Source organism: Eubalaena glacialis, chromosome 2 (genome assembly GCF_028564815.1).
Source record: "Eubalaena glacialis isolate mEubGla1 chromosome 2, mEubGla1.1.hap2.+ XY, whole genome shotgun sequence".
NCBI lineage: Eukaryota > Metazoa > Chordata > Mammalia > Artiodactyla > Balaenidae > Eubalaena > Eubalaena glacialis.
In genome coordinates, this window is record NC_083717.1 from 4,922,736 (window position 1) to 4,943,510 (window position 20,775).

The following is a 20,775-nucleotide window of genomic DNA, read 5'->3' on the forward strand; positions in this document are numbered from 1 at the left end:
ATACACAGATAGCCCACACTTTATATATGCATGTAATTGTGATTCTTTGTATCTGACAAGGAAGTGACCTTTTTCATATACTTACCACACACTATGATATGAAATTTGTGGTTCATGAAACACCAAAGAGGAAGAAAAATATGTCAACATTTCATCTGGGCAACAGCATAGACATTTCTAAGATGTTTTAACTATAAAATTATTATATATTCACATAAAAAATATATTTGAATTAGTAATGTTAAATTTAAATTACCACAATCTGAGGTCTTACTAGTTTAATGTGCAAATGGATTCTTCACCATGTAAGTGAGATCACTCAAATGAGACTGGTTTGAGGTTTATTTGAAGACGGAGCTATTTTAAATAAATAGTTTTAGAAATTTGGAGGTTTTGCTTGTAGTGTGGTAGAAAGTGTGAGATACAAAAAGAAGGGGGGGATGATTTTCTCATCCAGAAATGAAGGAAAGGGCTACAAATGACCAAAGAAAGAAATGCAATTTGATGCTTCTCTTCATTTAAACAAAGTATATTTTGCATTTTAAATCAAGGAATTAAGACCTGTTTCTCAATGCATGCATAGGTTTGCTGACTCTATATCTCCCCCAAATTGTTCAAATTCCCACAGTAAACCAGCACAACTGACGCTGAAAGCTAAAATTGCAAGCTATGGGGAATTGAGAGAAAGGAGTCTTTTCCTTTTCCTGTTCTCCTAATACTTGAAAATAAATGTCTAAATAGAAGGAAAACATTACAATAAACAATACAAAGCACAATGAGGAGTATATACTAAGTGTCACTAGGTCAATGGCTGGGACCTCATCTTCCTGTATTGAATCTGCTAGTTTAAGGCTAACATAAAGTAAAATGTTCTTTTGAAAAAAACACAAAGCAAAGACAATGAAAGAGTTTGGGAAACTGCAAAGTCCTTCAAGAAAGGCATGGAATGTATAAAATGTGCTTTAAAATTGTAATGCATATTGAAATCAAAAGTGTTTTAAATTTCCAGTTATTTTACTTTTACAATTAACTGGGCAAAATATATAATTTGTTTTGGAAGACATAAATTGCAACCAATGAGACTGAAAGCTTATTCTAGAGCCTACCCAGTTTATCCCTAAAACACATGTCTAGCCAAGGTGTTGTTTTTTTTTATGATTAGTGGCTGGCCATTTGTCCTCCATTTAATGATTCATTAAATCATACATGCAGCCAACAAGGTCCCTGTCAACACCATGTAAGTGCAGGATGTTATAGCTGGACCCATAAGATCTGTAGCCCCAAGACACTGCATGATAACGGATTTAGAAAATACCATTCCTACAAAGTCCAGAGGAAGATGCTTCTCAATCACTGAAAAACAAGTCTTGCTTTATCTTATGAGGAAAAAGTTCAGTTTTGTTTTCAGACAAAAAGCCTTCTAATATAGAGATCAGACATCAATCAACCTTTCATGGGAATCAAACCTTTATAAGTTGTTATTAAACAGAAATGCATTTACCTCACCCAAGAATGGGAGAGCGGTTCCACCATGAACACAGGAAGACTCAGTTTTTGTGGGTATTCACCCAGAACTGAGGGACTGGACCCAGAGGGGACTTACAATAATCTATGGGGCTGAGAAATCAAATCAATTTTTAGTAAGATGTTTAGGGATTAAAAATCAAAAGAGATAAATAAGCACAATTCTTGGAATTCTGTCTTTAACTTGACAAACTAAGATATGTTTGTAAATTGGACTGTTTTTTACAATAACGCTTGGAATACCGTGATGGTATGTGGATGTGTGATCCTGAAAGTTTAGTGGGGTAAGCAGCACTATTGCAATGCAGGTGGTCTCACAATCAGCCCAGACTGTATCTGAGGCTCTGCCCCAGTGCCCGCCCCTTGGCAGCACAGCAGGAAACAGGAGCCCTGATCCACAGAGTCTGAAGTAGCAAGAGGTTGGGGGTAAGAAGTTCAGGGGAAGAAAAGGAAGGCAGGTGCTGGCAGCAAGAGGAGGATGTGGGATGATGGGGAGGGGGAAGCAAAGAACTCTTCCTTCTCTGTTTTCTTCAGCCCCATCCCTGCCTTCCAACACGAATGCCCTCCTCCACCCCACCCAAAACCTGCTGCCCTGCTTCTTTATAAATTCTTGAGCATGGAAAGGACACCAAGAATTTTTATGGCCCCCCTCACTTCAATACAATGCAATGCCACTTATTTTGCATCATTGCAATAAGACTTACATTTTCATTTTAAAACCCCTTCAAGCATAGACATAACTCACTTCCATTGAAGCTATGTTAAATTAAATAATACTCTTCGTAAACTTAATTTAAGAAGAGTAGCATTACTATCATTTTCACAGTGAGGAACCCTTTTCATTACATTGACACAAAATTCAGGAGCCACTCACATCTCTCTCTCTCTCTCTCTCTCTCTCTCTCTCCCTCTCTCTCCATCAAAACCAATGCTGTGGCATTGCTTAAATTCTGTTTTTGATCTATAGTTTAATAAAGGTAAATCATTGGGGGGGTTGGAAAATGGGATGCCCACCTGTGGCATTAAGTATATATTGCATCATATACAGTATAATTTGCCCTAAAGTCTTAGAAAATAACTGCCAGTAACAGTGGAATTTGAGGAGAAGTAGTAGTTAGTGAAAATAAAGGGGTCATTTGATGCAGCCTAGGGCTGAGAGTAAGAAGATCTGTGTTCTTGTCTTTAGCCAATATGGATCACTCCCTCCATTATAAAATGGGGACAATGACATCTGTAGAGGGTTGTGGTGGAGTACGATGAGATAGTAAATGAGAAATCACTTGGAGGAAGAAATGTTCTCGATAAACACAAAGTCTTATCACTAGGTTGCCATACTAAACGTGCCGAAATTGTCTTGATGATAAAGTTACTTACATTTCAATGGACAATATCCAAATAGCCTATCCATGTCATAATCTGTAGTGGTTCCACACCAGAGCCAGCCGTCTGATCGCCCAGCAGTTGTGCAATCCGCATACCACTTGTTTTCAAACTTGAATGGAAATGCACAGGTTGCCCCGTTGGCATTGCCCAGGAGCGTGTACATGGCTAGAAGAGACACATTGACTTGTGCTTAGAATGGATGTGAATCTCCTGAACGATTACTTTCCAATCAGAAGGTTACTGCAAGGATCGGTCTTACGCTTCTGATCACACCTCTTACACTAACACAGGGAATTCCTTTGTATTTCCCTTCTCTGGCAACCCCTGTCTTTTGCTGGATACATGTGTCCTCGGGAAAAACTCTAGCACCACTTCTGTTCTGCTGTCTTTTGCAATAGATTTTCCTCTTTGCTCTCACGAGCCAAAAGCAGTCAGCTCTACTGACAACAACTTTGACTTCTGCATTTCCTCCAAATAGAGAAAAGGCCATCCTTCCCCTTGGTTGGAATCAGAGAATTACTGAAGCTCTAGATTGAAAAATAACCTTATAGCTGTGTAACCCAAACACACAGTCAAAACTTCAATCCCCTCCAACCACTCCTGTCAAGCCAGACTCCACTTGAGTCCCTCAACAATGGCTACGAGAAAGGGTAGGAACTTTAGCATAAATCTCTCATTCACATCATAGAAAGAAATCACTTAAAACCCTTAGATACTATCTATAATCAGTATTTGTCTTTTTTTAAAAAATGAGTCCAAACAGATCAAAATGTGAAGCTCTAGGTTCACCTAGAAAGGAAAGTTGAGACGAATATAGAATTGTGGACTTCCCTGGTGGCGCAATGGTTAAGAATCCACCTGCCAATGCAGGAGACATGGGTTCGAGCACTGGTCCGGGAAGATCCCACATGCCATGGAGCAACTAAGCCCATGCGCCACAACTACTGAGCCTGCGAGCCACAACTACTGAAGCCCTCGCGCCTAGAGCCTGTGCTCCGCAACAAGGGAAGCCCTCACAATGAGAAGCCTGTGCACAGCAACAGGCAAGAGCAGCCCCTGCTCGCCGCAACTGGAGAAAGCCCGCACGCAGCAATGAAGACCCAACGCAGCCCAAATTAATTAATTAATTAATTTAAAAAGAAAGAGAGAGAATCGTTATGGATCACGGTTTGGCTTAAGTCAAAAGGAAGCTCATTTCTCCATTGACAACCAAACCGCTCAAGTAGCTAAATGCTCCAGTATGTTCAGTCTACCTTTTTAGGGGAGCCTTTTTGGGAGATAATAATCCTCTATATTGAAATATTCAGTCTCTTGTGACAAGTTTATATTCAGAATTTTTTCTAGGTAGGAATACTCTTTTCCTAATTAAGTTTCATAGATTCTATGACTTTAAAAAGTTCTATAAAGACAGCTTGAAAGTCATTAAGATAATATAACATTTGTAATACACATAGCACAGCATCTAACGTATGTAAAGAGCACACTTACCTCCTTTCCTTTTCCTTTGCTCGTACTTATTTTGTCCACCTTAAGAGCTAGGTTTATTCTCAATTCCCTCAAAATGACTCTTTTGCCAATTGCCTAGCTGTTAGTAACTTTAAAATGTGATTCTAGTTTTTGTTGCACTAAGTTACAGGACTAGTTTTCCGAATCACAGATTGTATAAAGAACATGCTGGATTTGTAATAATTACACCATTGTTCCTTCATATGAAGAAAACGTGATAAGACCACCTAGGGCTAGTGGTACTGTTCATTCAGCTAGCCAAGGAATTCTCAGTGCTCGATTTACAGATGTCAATCAGAAATGGCTTTTTAAGGACTAACTTGATTTATTAAACAAAGCACTGATGAGGCCAACTTGACTAACAAATCATGTCACTGCACTCAACTGATTCTTCCTCTTGTGGGCCACACTTCCAGACAATCCTCAGATCCGTCCAAGTCTACAAAATCTGAGTTGATCACTCAAAATTAAATCCTTGGCCTCAGACAGTTTTCTTCCCCAAGTTTTCTTTAGAGAGACAAAGACTCTGCATACATCCTCTCTGCATTGTCTTTACTTCTAATGCATATTCCAATGAATCAATTCCAAGATCACTCTGAAGGGCTAGATCTTCTAGCAGGAATATCTTAAGTATTGGGAGAGAGTTAGGGATTATGCAAAGTGTGGTCAATGGACCATCTGCATCCAACCACACAGTATTGATAAAAATAATTCAATAGATCCTTAGGCCCTTCCCCTAATATGCTAATTTAGAATCTAGGTGAGGGGGGACCTTGGGATCTGTATTTTTAACAAGCTCTCCAGACGATTATTAAGCATATTAAAGTTTGAGAACCACTATCCTAAATCCTATGCATATTTTTCTCAAAGCAAACAGAAGACCAGAAAGTAGGGGCAGGGGGTGGAGAGAGGACTACAGAACGTCAGCGATATCTTTTAAAATAAAATGAGAATTCTGATCTCTTAGCACCAAACTTCCCTGTGTTGGATTCCTCAATTAGAACTATTGTCCCACCTGTGGAATTTGACTCAGTCAAGTTTGGTTCACCCTTGTCCTGCCCTATAATTTTCCGACAAGTTTCTCCTGAAATGCTGTGCTACTTAGGTTGCCTCTTAGGTAATTTCTAAACCTACATTATGTTCAATAAAAGCCTTGGGATAACTTCTTTCTGAGCCCTCCTTCTCTTCTTCAGTTCCTACTCTCTTCTGCTGTTTATAGAACATAGAAGGAAAATGGAAAGCTGACAAATCATCACCTTGCAAAGAGCTGAACTCCAATGATCTGCGTACCTGCCATAAGCTAAATTCAACCAACCTTTGCAGCCTCAGTAACATAGTAATTTTGCAAACAGCTAGCTAAGTTCAACCAACCTTTGCAGCCTCAGTAACATAGTAATTTTGCAAACAGCTAGCTAAGTTCAACCAACCTTTGCAGCCTCAGTAACATAGTAATTTTGCAAACAGCTTAATCTCTTGCCCCAAGAGGCAGGCTCTTTCTCTGACCTTGAGGTCGTTCTAGATAACGCTTCACAGAAATCAAGTGTCCAAACCTGGAAAGTGGTTACAACATCATCTGACTCAAGAAGCCTTTGTAAAGGACTTCAAGTTCTTTTTTTGTTTTTTGTTTTATCTTTTTTCTGTGCAGCCACTAGAGAATGAAATTTGACCAAGATGAGAGAAGACTAAATACTCTGATTTTATTTAACCTTCAAGAGCTGAAGGAACCAACTACATATACAATTATTTCCTGCCCCACAGGTGCTACCACTTTCTAAAACAGCAGACTAAAGACGCTGAAGGTTAGATTATGAGCTAATTCCTTAGCTTTTCTAACTTGCTGATTATTACATAATATCTCTAAATACCCATAAGGTAACAAATAAATTAGAAACATTTAGACACCAAAATTGTCAAGATTTCATTTTACACAGTCTGAATTGGTAAAGAATATTGTTCCACAGGTCACTTGTTCAGAGGTAATGTAAACCAAAGGAAAAGAAACATTTCGTTAAATTCTTTTATCACGACAATCATACAATGTAAAATGGAAGACACTGGGTCAAAGACTACAGTGAAAAGTAATTTCTAAAAACGGTAACCCACTGTTAAAAAAAATCTTAGCAAAAGTTACAAGAAATGTCTTCCCATTAATTACAGATAGCTAAAGTATCATTTAGGACTTTGTACCACATTTACTCATTCACAGAACACAGAATAGTTCCAAACACAAAAGTAATCAATTAATACTTCTAGTACAGACTAAACAAGAATATGCTTATTTTCTTGAATTAGTTTCCAACTAAGAGGATGAGAAAGACTTGACAGAAAGGAAAAAAAAAAAATTCCAAGCTTCTTACCTTCATAACCTCTAGAGCATAAATCATCTGTGGTTCCATAAACTTTCCATCTGCTCCATAAACCTGATCCCTTGTAAAGCATAATGTTCTTTTCTTGTCTGTTGCCATAGTTAAAAAATAAATCTTCTCCCTTGATTCCCAAAAGCGTGTCGTTTTTGCACTCCCATTTCTGAAATTCACTCTTGGCGTCACAGGCATACAGAGTGACAGAAACCCAGTCAGTTTTTGATGGCACCCCTAAGCATAACTTAAAGGCAACACTCATGATCTGTGATTCAGACACCCATCGGAATTTCTGAGCTTCATTGTCTTGGTTGCAAACTGCAGTTTGAATTGCACTGGGAGTTAATGCTTCCACGCAGCGCTTGTGATCTTCATTGTATATTAAAAATTGCCTAGTGTCTGTTAAAAAAAGAAAGAAAGAAAGAAAGGATGCTTAAGTGGATACATAGGACAAAGACAATATTTTAGGTCAAAATTTCTCAATGTTTCCATTTCCCAAAAGACCTGTGATCACAGGAAAAGGGTTGAAATTGACTCAGCCTGGGCCAGCTCTGCTCCCTCCGTCGTGGGTCCCTGAAGCTGGAGAGAGACTGGATCGAGGGGCCTCTTGGGAGCATGTGGCTAGAAATCTTTAAGATGTCCTAGTTCAGACAAGGAACCTTATGAAAAGACTTAAATGCCTTAAATGCACACAAATTGTAGTGGAGTAAACATAAAAGGTAGGTAACAGAGGAAGAAATAATACTCATCTGAGAAAAGCAAATTTGGGGATGAATACAATAAGCTATAAAATTAAATACTTGTGTATCCTGGAATAGAATTTTGAAGTCCGACTATCCCTACCCTTTTTGAGATAGATGAAACCTATATACAATGATTCTAACTATAACATTAGGAAGGTTTTTTGTACTTAAAAAACAACTTTATTTTAGGAAATTTTACATTCATTTATTGTCCAGCAAATTTGTGAGCTAAGTGTCTTCTGGGAAGCCCAGAGGTCTGGACAACTAGAGAAGTTTTTTTGTTTTCTTTCCCATCCAACAATAGGTAACTTGGGGATCTAGTGTCCTTCATTTCATTGGCATATTCAACCTAACCTCTGCATAACAAAGAGATACAAAAATGCATTTGATAGTGTTATAATTTGTGAAGTTTGCAGTAAAGGTTGAATAAATGTAGGTTTTATATCATTTAAGGTAGTATTTATGAGAGTAACTTTATAAATAACAGTTTTTTTATACTTGTAATTTGGGGCTGGTACTTTAAGTATGTATAGATAATTTATGCTTATGGTACATAGCTGCTAGCTGGCAAAACTCAACTTCCTCTTGACAAAAAGAAAAAAGGAATAAAAAGATCTGGTAAGCATATTTTTGTCCTTTAAATCAAAATTGAATTCATGTTTCATCATGTAAAGTTTTTTTCTTTTTTGTCTATTTTTTAATAGACAAATGAAAGGAACTGACTATTATTGTGGCACAAATATAAATTAAACACTTTTTGTGAAGTTTGACTAAATTCTTTCTACTTAAGAGGTTCTTTCGAAATGAGCTGGTATAGTATTACAGATGTTTGAGTGTCTGGCTGAATGAGCTTGGTATTTTTTTTACACTTGATTTCAACTTCGATTTATTTTTTTTAAATTGATTTTATGGAAGTATAAATTGATTTACAATGTTGTGCTACTTTCTGTTGTACAGCAAAGTGACTCAGTTATACATATATATACATTCTTTTTCATATTCTTTTCCATGATGGTTTATCACAGGATATTGAATATGGTTCCCTGTGCTATACAGTAGGACCTTGTTGTTTATCCATCCTATATAGAATAGTTTGCATCTGCTAATCCCCATTTCAGTCAGGTCATCCCAGTGAAATTATCAAAGTAATCACAGTGCCACTAAGAGAGGCCTTTGCTTCCACAAGCCAAATTCTATCTACTGTCCTCAGCACCCAGTGCGGTTGGCTCCACTTACACTCGGAGATCAGTCTTGGACTATCAACTTCAAGGTCATAATGGATCTTTGCCTCAAAAGAATATGTTCTCCGGCTGTATCTGCTCTTGTCTACACTTGTTAGAGACCTCTTGCCTCTGTCTTGCCTGGGTTCCTAATTCAGTGCTACTTCGAACCTCTGCCTAGATTCCTTGGCTGGGTTCCTCATGTCTGCTGGTTTGATTTCTTGGAATCGGGACTCACTAGAGCCTGAATTCAGAACATCTGCTTCTGCTGGCATCTTTGGAATTGATGCCTGTCAACAGAACATGCAGTGTCGACCCAATCTCCTCCCATCTAACTGAAGGCCTTCCCCAGTTTGATCTTTGTGAGGCAAAATGAGTAACTCTGTGCGTTGGTAATAAAATTAAAATGTTAATAATATTTTGTTTTGTTCACAGTAAAACCCAGGAAATAAGAAGATAAAATGTTCTTTAGAAACAGTTATAGGATAATTTACCATACACAAATGTAAATCTGCTAATCTAAAAAGGTACTGAACTCTGAAAATGTTACCATAGGTATCTGTAGACTCAGCTATATTGCCCTTTACATTTCATTTGTGTTGGCTATTCCACCTGTTATTTTCCTGTCTAGACTTACCTTCCACATTTCACAGTTTTTCTCAGTACCATCCCAACAATAAATCTATCTTCCACCTCCTACTTCAGCCATTTGATTTTACTGTTGAGTGGCCAACACTTAGTAACTGTCTAAATTCAGTCAACCAACCAGTTGGTAACCAACCATTTAAGGTAAAGTGCTTGGAAGTCTTATTGCATGAATAGTGTTCCTCTTTCAGAATTTTTATACTTACCTGACTTTTATTTCATGTACTTAATTTTTGTCTGTAGTTCCATCTTAATTTCACTCTAAATATGATGGTATTTAATGAGCAAACATCCAATATTCTCTTTTTCGTTAATGGCACCATCATCTACCTAGATCCATAAGCCAAAAACCTAGGAGTCATCTAGATTTCCAGCTTTCCTTCACTTTCTAGGACAAAAGTAAAATCTGTTGGCTCTACCCCAACACATACTATGATGGTTCCTTTTATGTGTCAAATTGGCTAGGACATGGAATGCAAACATTTGGTCAAATACCAGTCTGGATGTTGCTGTGAGGTTGTTTTGGGAGGTTTTTTGTTTTTTGTTCTTGTTCTAGATAAGGTTAACATTTAAAGCAGTAGACTTTTAGTAAAGCAGATTACAGTCCATAATGTAGGTGGGCCTTATCCAATCAGTTGAAGGCCTTCAGAGGAAACAGACTGAGGTCCCCTCAAGAAGAGGAAATTCTATCTCTAGATTGTCTTTGGACCTGAAGTGCAGTATCAACTCTTTCTTGAGTTACCAGCCTGCCAGCCTCCACCACTGCACGAGGCAATTCCTTAAAATAAATCTCTCCAAAAAGATATTGATAGATAGATGACAGATAGATGATAGATGACAGATAGACAGATAGATGATAGATAGATAGATGATAGATAGATAGATAGATAATAGGTAGATGATAGGTAGAGAGAGAGAGACAGAGAGATACACACACACACACACACACACACACACCCCCTACTGGTTCTGTTTCTCTGGAGAAATCTGACTAATACAAATACCCTAATCCATTCTTTTCTCTTCATCTCCACTGCCACACCCCAGACTAAGCCACCATGTTCTTCCTCTGATCTTCCTCGCTTTGAAACGGAATCATCAGAGATAATGCCTGATCTCCCAGTTTCCTGGTTGAGATGGGCTTAACATGTCACCTGACTCCAAATTGTAAACCCTACCTAATGTCATGGAATGTCTCTACTTAGCCATATAAAAGAGTCAGATTTCTCTCTGTTTTGCCATCTCTTTAGCAGATCGATGGTGCATATCACAGTCTGCTTGAATAGTTATTCAATAATAAAATTATTTTCTTTTTCTTCTACTTTCAGGGAGAGGTTTTCTAGGTTGGAAGAGATTTTGCTTTTTACCATACCTCTTCCCAAATTTAAACCCTTCAAGAGGACCACTGCACACGTGGGAACAAAACCGTCCAGTCTCCATGTCACAGCTTACTAGATGGGGCTCGATCCAGCCCTGCTGACCCTCTGCTCTCACCTCCTCCCACCCTTGTTCTCACTCACCACCTTTCAGCCACAAAGCCTTTCTGCTCCTCAAGAACTTTAAGCTCAGTTTCACTGTAGAGACTTTGTATTTCAAGTTCCCTCTTCTTGAAATACTCATTAAGGTTCCAACTCAAGTGCCAAATCCTTAGTGAGCTAACAATCCAAATTTTACTCTTTTATTTTCTATATACTATTCATAACCATCTTAAAATATATATTTTTAAAAATTTGTTTACTTGTGTTTTGTCTGTGCCCCTACTGGAATGTAAATTCGCTGAGTAGAAAGACTTACCTTTCCAATCCAGTGCTGTATTCTCTCTTTATGGAGCATAAGAGTCCCTCAACAAATATTAGTTGAATGAATAAAAGAATAGTTATTAAATCTGAAGCATCTCCTGACTGTTAACCCAGTTACATTCTTTTATTTAATAGTTGATTAATGATGATAGGTCTATTTCATATGACTTTTTCCCTTGAAATTTTATTTTTACCAAAGAGTGATTTATAAATGTTTATACTTATAAAAGGAGTACTTGGGGACTTCCCTGGTGCCGCAACTAAGGAGCTGGAGAGGCACAACTAAGGAGCCCGCAAGCCGCAACTAAGGAGCCCGGTGCAACCAAATAAATAAATAAATAAATAAAATTTTTTTTTTTAAAAAAAAGGAGTACTTGGAAATGAAAAGCTTCTATTTCAATACAAACTTATCTCTTCTTGTTTCCTTTATTTATCTTTGACATTAGGAAGCAGTGCAAGTTTGATATTGCCTTTGCCAGAGAATACAAGGAAATGTAAAATCATCGCTTTATGATCCTGCATTCATACATTATTCTTCTCCTCAACTAGTCAACATGTAAGTTTGGCTTTTATCACTGTCTCTGTGCAATGTCTCTGAGTTAAAATGTCATACTTCTTCCTCTGAAAGTGATTCAAGACCTTGACCAAAAAGACAGCTTGTGGCATTTTTGTCACTATTAACCAGACCAATGTTTCATTTGGATAAACATTCAATTTTTGTTTTCTATACTAATTATGTTTTTGTAACAGAAATATTGCAAAGCTGAACAAATGATAACAGATGATACTTACACATCAGAAATGTATTTACAGAATTGAAGAGACCCGCCATCCATCTTAACTCAACCTTACTAACCTCACATTTATTTTTCAACAAATAGGTGCCAGGCACCATGCTAGCGACAATGCAAAGACAAACCAGACACAAATTCCCTGCCACAAGGAGCCCACACTTCAAAGGGAGAAATATCAAAGGTCAAAATACATTTAGGAAAGAAGCAAGAAGTTTCCACACAATGCCTCAGGTTAAAAATGGCTGAAACCTAGATATCCAATATCACAGGTACAAATTTTCTTTTAAGCACATTTTAACCATTTTAAAATGATAACACTGAGCAAGTCATTAAATTTCCAAACTTACTGGCAAAGAAAGTTAGGTTACTAAAGGTGACAAGTTAGAGATATTAACTATTATATGCTGTAATTCCTTATATATTTTTAGGCTTTCCCCACCATCAATACATAAAATGCTGACATGAAAGCATAAAAGCTAATAACTTCTGGAAGAAAGAGAAGCTGGATAAGAGGAAAATAAGTGGGTATTCTGTAGCAGATGCTACCAGAACCATTTCTTCCTGCCTTTTGCCATTTCAGTGAGCACCAGCCCCGCTCCCCAATGGCATCACCACACCTCTGGGCCCGGGGGCATTTTCTGGCCATCAGAGAACGCTTCACACACTGCGAAGACCAGTAGGGTCAGAGAACGAACGCCTCCTAGGAGTAGCCCTTTACCAGTGACCAATGGCTATAGACGAATTAACAGCCCCAATCTTTGCACCGTGGGCAGGATGATTCTGGGGCGCACATCCTACATTGTCACCCAGGGCACCTAGCAAGGCTGAGCTACAGCTGTCCACAGGGGTCACTGGCTCTTGGACCCACCATGGACCAGCAGCCTTTCTTCTGGTCTCACGTCTGCACCCTTCAGCTAGTCTTTCCCAGGACTGGCTCCCAAATAAACTACTTCACTCAAATCATTGTCAGAGGTCACCACCTTGAGCCATCCAAACTAAGAATCTATCCATTAGCCCCTATAAGTGAATGTATACCCACAGATGTGTCTCCAAAGAACTGAAATTAAGTTAATAAATAAATATTTATTTTTATAAAGTTATAATGTTTATAAGTTAAAAATAAATATTTATTATGCACCTAGTATATGCAAAAAAAAAAAAAAACTACAACAAGTGCTGGGGGCAGAGGAAAAAACTAAGGATCACACTATTAGGTTTAGCGATGTTGAACAAAAGGATAAAGGAAAAATTGAGAATGATTTTATTTACCACTTCAATCCTTCATTCATTCATCAAATCTCCAGAGAACCTACTAATTTAAGTCACTGCATTTGGCTATCTGGGGAGGTCCAAGTATGAATCCAATATGGGTTGTGACCTCAAGGAAAGAATAGAGGCTGGGATAAGGAACTCTGCCAACTTCCTGCCTCCCCTCCTAAAGACAGGAGTATCTACACCCTCCCTGGGTTCGTTTACTCCCATCTCAGTAGCTCTCCCTCAACCTGCTGATCCCTTTACCTGTGTCCTGGATTCCATCCCCTCCTGAGGCTCTACTCACTGTCCTTCCCTTTCTCCCCTATATCCTCTACCTCAGAATGCCAGCCTCTCCCCCAATTTCAAGACAAACAAACAAAACCTGTAGGTAAGACGTTGACACTACACAACTTTTTCTTCTTCCATGCATAACCACACTAATTAATCTTTATGTATCATGTCCACCTGATTGTGACATAATCAAAGCTCTACTGCTCACTGGCTGTGTGACCTTGGTCAAGTTTCTAAACTACTCTGTGCTGCCTTTCCCCCCCACCAAAGAATAAGGAGGAAAGCACAGGACCGGCTAGTTGTTGTGAGAATTAAATGAGATCATCTAAATAAAGCGCTGAGAACAGTTCCTGACACAGAAATTGCTTGATACATGTAAGTGTATTCTTATCACTAACTTGGGAAAATCAGTCTTAAAGGCAATGTGAAACGGTCCAGAACAGGATGAAACTGGAGAAACAGAGAACCGTTGCAGCAGCCCAAAGAGAAGGACAGAAGGACAGAGACAATGGAGACCCCCGGAGTTTCCAGGTGATGTGGTGGAGAGAGGTATATTCTTCCGGGTCAGCAAACTTGCAGGCAAATGCTGGTTCCACCATTCACTAGCTCTGTTGCCTTAGTTAATCATTCTAGTCTCAACTCCTGATCTGTAAAATGAGGATAATAATGCTCTCTGATAGAGCTGCTGTGAACTTTCTAAATGAGATAATTTAAGCAAAGCACCCAACATATCATTTTGCAGAGAGTAAACCTTCAAATGTTAGTGTCCTCTTTCCCATCTCCAAGTGAAAAGTCTAAACAATTGATACAAAGAGAGGGACTAAGTCCTTCTTTGACATACTGTTGTCTTGAAGCACATTTTTGTCTTTCCTGATGGACACACTCCAGCTGGTAAATTACACCTACTTCTTAGCCTCAGAGCCAGAAGACCATGGTCAAGAATTAGCTCTGGTCCTTAATGGCTAGCTGACTTCCAAGCCTCCGTTTCCTCCTGTAGTAAAATGTGGATTGTAACACCCACCCAACCCATCTCACTGGGTTGTTTTAAGGATCTGATTAAGGATCTGAAAGCAATTACTTAAAGTGATTAAAGATCTGAAAGGGCTCTGTGACCTTAACTTGGTCTGTAATTAGAAGAATCTGTCCAACAGTGCTTACTTCTCTGTCATTTTCAATTCTTTTTGAAAGGGCACTTGCCTTCCTATCTCCTTCTACTTTCACTTTTACTCTTCCTGATTTCCACAAGTTCCCTCTATGGACCAATGTAACCATATGGTATTTCCATTCAACAATGCTTGATGGTCGCCAAGAGGCAAGAGGACACTGCCGTTCTCACATCGACATCAGTTTCCCTCTCTCTGCCATGCAGATAACAAACCACTTCAGAAGCTACTTTCCTGTGCAACTCCCCTTGTGATCTGTGATCTCCTGGTTCTCCCTTAGATGCTCAAGATTCAGTCTCAGACCAGGTTTCAGGATCAGTGTCATCACTGTAATCTCCAGGTCCCTTTGAAGACAAGGGTCTTTGTCTTTAACTGAGGTTGAGTATATCTGATTCTTTTTTTTTTTTTTTTTTGACAGGTTACCTTCTGTATTTTCTTTTTTTAAAACTTATTGAAGTCTAGTTGATTTGCAATGTTGTGCTAATTTCTGCTGCACACAGTGATTCAGTTATACATATATATACATATATATATATTCTTTTTCATATTCTTTTCCACTATGGTTTATCACAGGATATTGAATATAGTTCCCTAAGTAGGACCTTGTTGTTTATCCATTCTATGTACTAGTTTGCATCTGCTAATCCCAAACTCCCACTCCATCCCTCCCCCACCCCCCTCCCCCTTGGCCACCACAAGTCTGTTCTCTATGTCTGTGAGTCTGTTTTGTAGATAGGTTCATTTGTGTCATGTTTTAGATTCCACACATAAGTGATATCATATGGTATTTGTCTTTCTCTTTCTGACTTATTTCAAGCGTATTTGATTCTTTAAAGCTCACATTTAACCAGTGGTGACTCTTCCTACCTAGAAATTAGGTCCAACACCCTCAGAAGGCACTGAAATGTCACTCAACAAAGCAATTGTCTTCTTTACCTATATCTGGAATATCCTACATCCACAGATCTTCATCTCTGAATTATAGAAAAATCAGAGGTCATTTGGGACAACAACATGAAAAACAGACAACTATAAGAGCAATTGAAAAAAGAAAGATGACAAAAACTTGGTTTTGGTCAACAATGTCAGAAAGTATGTCTTCAATCTGATATCCAAAACAAGTCACATGTATGAAGGAAGAAATGAGAGACTAGAAATAAAGAAAAGTTAAAAAGAAAGAAAAGAAAGAAAGGAAGGAAGGAAGGAAGGAAGGAAGGAAAAAAGAAAGAAAGAAAGAAAGAAAGAAAGAAAGAAAGAAAGAAGGAAAGAAAGAAGGAAAGAAAGAAAGAAAGAAAAAGAAAGAAAGAAAGAAAAAAAAGGAAGGAAGGAAGGGAGAAAGACAAGAAGAAAAGTAGAAATATTATAAGGAAAATTTTATGAAAAATAAAAACTAGTAAGGGAACAGGCAGTGGGCAACTGTTCCTTGAAGACGTCCAAGATTGGTGTTAAACCAATCATTTGCTGAGCAAAAACGCATTGCTTCTGTTTAATAGAAAGAACACGGCCCTGGGAGTCAGCCGTCCTGAGCATTCAGCAGGTTGTGCCACTAACCAGTGAGACCCTGGAAAGATCACTTAACCTGTCAGGACCTCAGTTTTCTTACCCACAAACGAGGAGGTTGGACGCAGCACAGCAGCGTGCTAGAGGTCACATTCGCTCTGTTTGGTTTTGCTTTTTTTCACCCTCACGGGCCAGTGAGAGCCTCTTACTGACACCTCTTCCCAGCTCTGCTTCCAGTGGCATCACGCTGGTAGTTTGAAATCAACCATGGTGGGAGTCTCCCACCATGGAAATCACTCCATGCCACAAATCAGTGCTTTTTCTCTTCTGAGAACCAACGGTTAAGTTTACCGCCACTGCACTGCCTGTGAGCCAAACCGCCCCAATTTCAAGCTAAACCTCTGTGCCTGAGCGACTCTCACTGTATCTCTACCACGGTTATATGCCCATTGAGGTCTGAACGTTGGCACTGAATGCAGTTCTTCCTGCTAAAGAGATAGCAGGGCAAGAGCAAGAAGTCACTCTCCCTCTGCTGTGCTTGGCCACCCCGGCCCCATCCAGGTACAACGAGGGGTCTCGTGGTGTTGATGATGCGGGATGTTCTCAGGGAAGTGGGAGAAAGGGGTCTGGGTTGGAAAGAAACCACAGGAAGCAGGGAGATCTTTTTTGTGGGTTATATAAATGGGAAGGGAGTCCAGAGGAGGGGGTACGGAGAGTTCGCATGTTCTTTATTCTACTGCTAACTAAGTAGGTGCTCTGTCTTTATCCAGACACCTCTGTTCATGTGCCACTTGGCCCAAGAAAAGGTCAAATAAGAATTAAAGGCTCTCAAGTTAATAAAAAATTTTCTGGAAAGAGCTCCCTTATACACGTTTTTGTTTTTGTTTTGCTTTTATTCTTTAAGTAAAGATTCTTCAGCACCCTCCTGCTTCTCCCATAGTTATGTCTATGAAGAGGAAGACATTCATCAGAGCAAGGCATCCTGCTGTCTCCAGGAGGGAAAACTTCCTAAGCAAAGTGAGAAAGAATTTTTGCCCCCAAAACATTAAGAGCAAGTTTAAAGAAACTTAGGGAATTCCCTGGCGGTCCAGTGGTTAGGACTCTGCACTCTCACTGCCGAGGGCCCTGGTTCAACCCCTGGTCTGGGAACTGAGATCCCACAACCCACGCAGTGTGGTCAAAAAAAAAAAGAAGAAGAAGAAGAAGAAAAAAATAAATTTAGGGGCTGTATCTGTGGTATCTGTGCTGCCCAGTATGGTAGCTATCAGCCCCAAGGGTCTATTGTACACTTGAAATGAAGCCAGTCTGAATTGAGATGCCCTGTAAGTATAAGGTGCACATTGGATGTTGAAATTTTAATTTTAAAAAATGAACGTAAAAATATCCCAGTAAGTTTTATATTGATGAATGTTGACTAATAATATTTTAGATACATTGGGTTAAATAAAACATATTCATAAAATCAATGTTTCTTTTTACTTTTTTAAAGGTGGCTGCATAATGTGGCCGATGATGCACCTATTGGATGGTGCTGGGTTAGGGTCCAGGTCCCATCCAGTGTCTGTCTGAAGACGTTTAGTGACACAGAACTTACCCCTAAGCAGAACATTCTGAGACAGTGTAACCGTTAGAAGATGTTCACTGCTCTTAGTTTTAACCTTTGGGATCACAAAGAGTATATTAATCCTCTTGCACAAGACAGTTTTTCAAGATGAAGACTGGGGTGATGTGGGGCTCACCCTGCCATCCTGTCACACCCCTCCTTACTCTCTGAGGGATGCCCTCTGTAGCCAGGACTCAGGTACAATGTCTCCTCGGACTCCAGGACTCTTTCCTCGGCATTGTTTTTTGGGAAACCTCTCCTTTAAATGCTAACTCTACTGCTTGTATTGAACAACTGATTGCTATCATGGGAAAAAAAAAAAGTCACTGCTATGGATAGCTGACACTTAGGACGCAACTACTCTGGGTCATATTATGTTCTAAATATTTTACACAGTTCAACTTATTGAATCATTGCAACAACTGATGAGGCAAGTAATACAATGCTCCTTACTTTACGCACAGAAAAATTAAAGCACCAAGAAATTAAGCAGCTTCCTGGCAGGGGCCAGGTGCAAACCATACTGCCTTTGCTTGTGTGTTTATAATCCCCACTACTTCAGGCTCATGGTGAGTTAATGCTTTCTGTGCTGGAACACTCTCCCTGGGAGGCTTCCTGGGGGCGGGGAGTTTCCGGCTCCTCCGTGGCCCCTACTCCCACCCGCCTCCAACTCAACAAGGCATGGAGCGCCCTTTCGCACAGGCTGGGCGCAGACAGCGTTTGCTGATTTGAGAGGAATGACGGGGGATCGGGGAGCCAGCATTTCAAAGTTGAAATCCCATTCATCTCATGTCAAAAGAGACCTGGAAATAAAAATTCCTACAGGCACTCTCATTCCAAGGGTAAAGCAGGTTGAGACTGAAGAAATAGAAGAGAGAGACTCCGTAATGTCTTTGGGCTTCTGAAAAGCTCTGAATCTATGCCTCATGAGTAATCATCAATCTCCAGGAAAAAAAAAAAGGGTGAGGGTGGAGAGGAATAAATCAGTTTGAACAACTTAGAACAGAGATAAGGATCAACGTAGAACATAGATAAGGATGAACTCTCTAGCAGTAAAAGCTAGAGCAAAAGGTTCATTCACTACTGAGGGAAGTAAGTCAGAGAAAGACAAATATCAAATGACCTCGCTTATATATGGACTCTAAAAACAGGGTACAAATGAACTTATCTACAAAACAGAAATAGAGTTACAGATGTAGAAAACAAAAGTATGGTTACCAGGGGGTAAAGGGGGGGGAAGGGATAAATTGGGATACTGGGACTGACATAAGCGCACTGCTGTATATAGGAGAGATAACTAATAAGGACCTACTGGATAGCACAGGGAACTCTACTCTGTAATGACCTATATGGGAAAAGAATCTAAAGGAGAGTGGATATATGTAGATGTAAAACTGATTCACTTTGCTGTACACCTGAAACTAACACAACATTGTAAATCAACTATAATCCAATTTAAAAAAAATTTAATGGCTCATTCACAGAAAAAAAGGTGAGTTATAAAACTCCCATGGAATCTTTGGGCAGGGGAACGATCTGCGATCCATCCTTAGACCTACCATGAAGAGAGACACCAGTGCCGCCTTCCTTTTGGCCAAAAACACTCAGAAGTTGTTGGTTGGGGGTTAGGTAGAAACTGAAAACTAGAATCGGCCAACCACAGAGGAAATCGCTCTAAGAATAAAGCAGGGAAGAGGCGACGGCAGGTGAGAGAAGAGGTAAGAGGAAGATGGGGCTCTGTGGCGCTCAGGTCAGGCGGCCCCCTGACCTGCCAGGCGGCCGCCTCCTCCGGGTGCCCGGCTTCCAGGCCTAGGGACCAGGCGGAGGTTTGCCACAGAGCTGGTGATGCGGAGGTCCTGTTTTCTCTTCCCCGCAGGTGTGGAAGAAATCCCTCAACCCTGACCCAGAGGGGAGGGGGTACCCCAGGCCCCAAGTCAGAAAGCTTCCAGGTCAGAGCCGACTTACCCAGGAGCTGCACGGCAACCGGAAGGAGAGAGAGGAAAGCCAGGAGCGCGGACAGCTTCATGGCCCAGAGTTGATCCTCTTCTTGCAAGGATGGAGAGGAGAGAGCCGGGAGAACCAAGACAGTGAGGGCGCCGGCTCGCCCTGCCCCTCCTCCCCGCTCTGAACGCCCGGCTGAAAAGACGTTTGGAGGGAGGGCCCGCTTTTAAAGGGCTTCTGAAATTAGGGAAAACCTCCAATAAGGAGATATCCTGTCACATGAGGGCGGTTGGAAAAACAGGAATTCAAAGTTACAGCTTTGCTTTGTAAGCTAACTTCTGAGAAGAGCAGACACAGGGGAAGGGGAGAGAGGGACACGTGGGGGGAGAGGGATGAGGAAGAGGGGGGAGGCGAGAGGGGGCCGGTGAGAAGTGAGGAGCCGGGCCGGCCTGCAGGGAAGTGGGAAGTGAAACAGCTCCGGACCTCCTGGCCCTCCTTGGAGGATGGGGCCATGGGGAGGGCAAGCTGGAGGCCACTACCTGGCCTGGAAAAGTCAGGTTTCCTCTGGGAAGCCGCTGAATCAGGGGACCCTCGGCAGACAGGTCCCACCGGAACATGGTAGAGAGGGCAGGCACTAAAAAGGACAGTTTTCTGGGGGAAACATCCTCTTAAGAGCTGAAACGGACCCACCTCTTTCTCCATATTCGGTGCTTAGAGCCTCCTTTTTCCTTAGAAATCTTCAAAAGAAATTTCACGTGGAGCTTTCTTCCTTTTGGCTAGAAGAAAAGTGAAATAGAGACTAAGCCTAGGAAAGAATCTCAGTCATAACAGGAGGGAGAAAGTTCTAGAAGTCTTTTTCTAGAAACTTCTCTAGAGAGCCAGAGAAAACAGTGACAGGATTTGCAGTAAAGCCTCGCTGCCCATCCTCGACCATAGTGATCTTCTTCAGGTTCACAAGGGTCCTCTTGCTGGGAGAAAACCTGCTCATTTGGTCAAAAATATGTATATTCATTACAAGATAGGCAGAATACTTTCTTTTAAAAAAATGG

The 20,775-nt window shown here is 40.2% G+C and overlaps 1 protein-coding gene across 1 annotated transcript in view; it reads right to left on the bottom strand.

Annotated features, from left to right (window-relative positions):
- Window positions 1–19,946, bottom strand: part of MRC1 (mannose receptor C-type 1) — a 90,603-nt gene extending 70,657 nt beyond the window's left edge. The window contains exons 1-3 of the mRNA XM_061181540.1: window positions 19,751–19,946; window positions 6,771–7,172; window positions 2,899–3,072 (exon numbers count right to left, since the gene is read on the bottom strand). Coding sequence (XP_061037523.1) covers window positions 2,899–3,072; window positions 6,771–7,172; window positions 19,751–19,811 — 637 coding nt within the window. The 5' untranslated portion in view covers window positions 19,812–19,946. The remainder of the gene's footprint in view (window positions 1–2,898; window positions 3,073–6,770; window positions 7,173–19,750) is intronic.
- Between the last annotated feature and the right edge of the window lie 829 nt (window positions 19,947–20,775).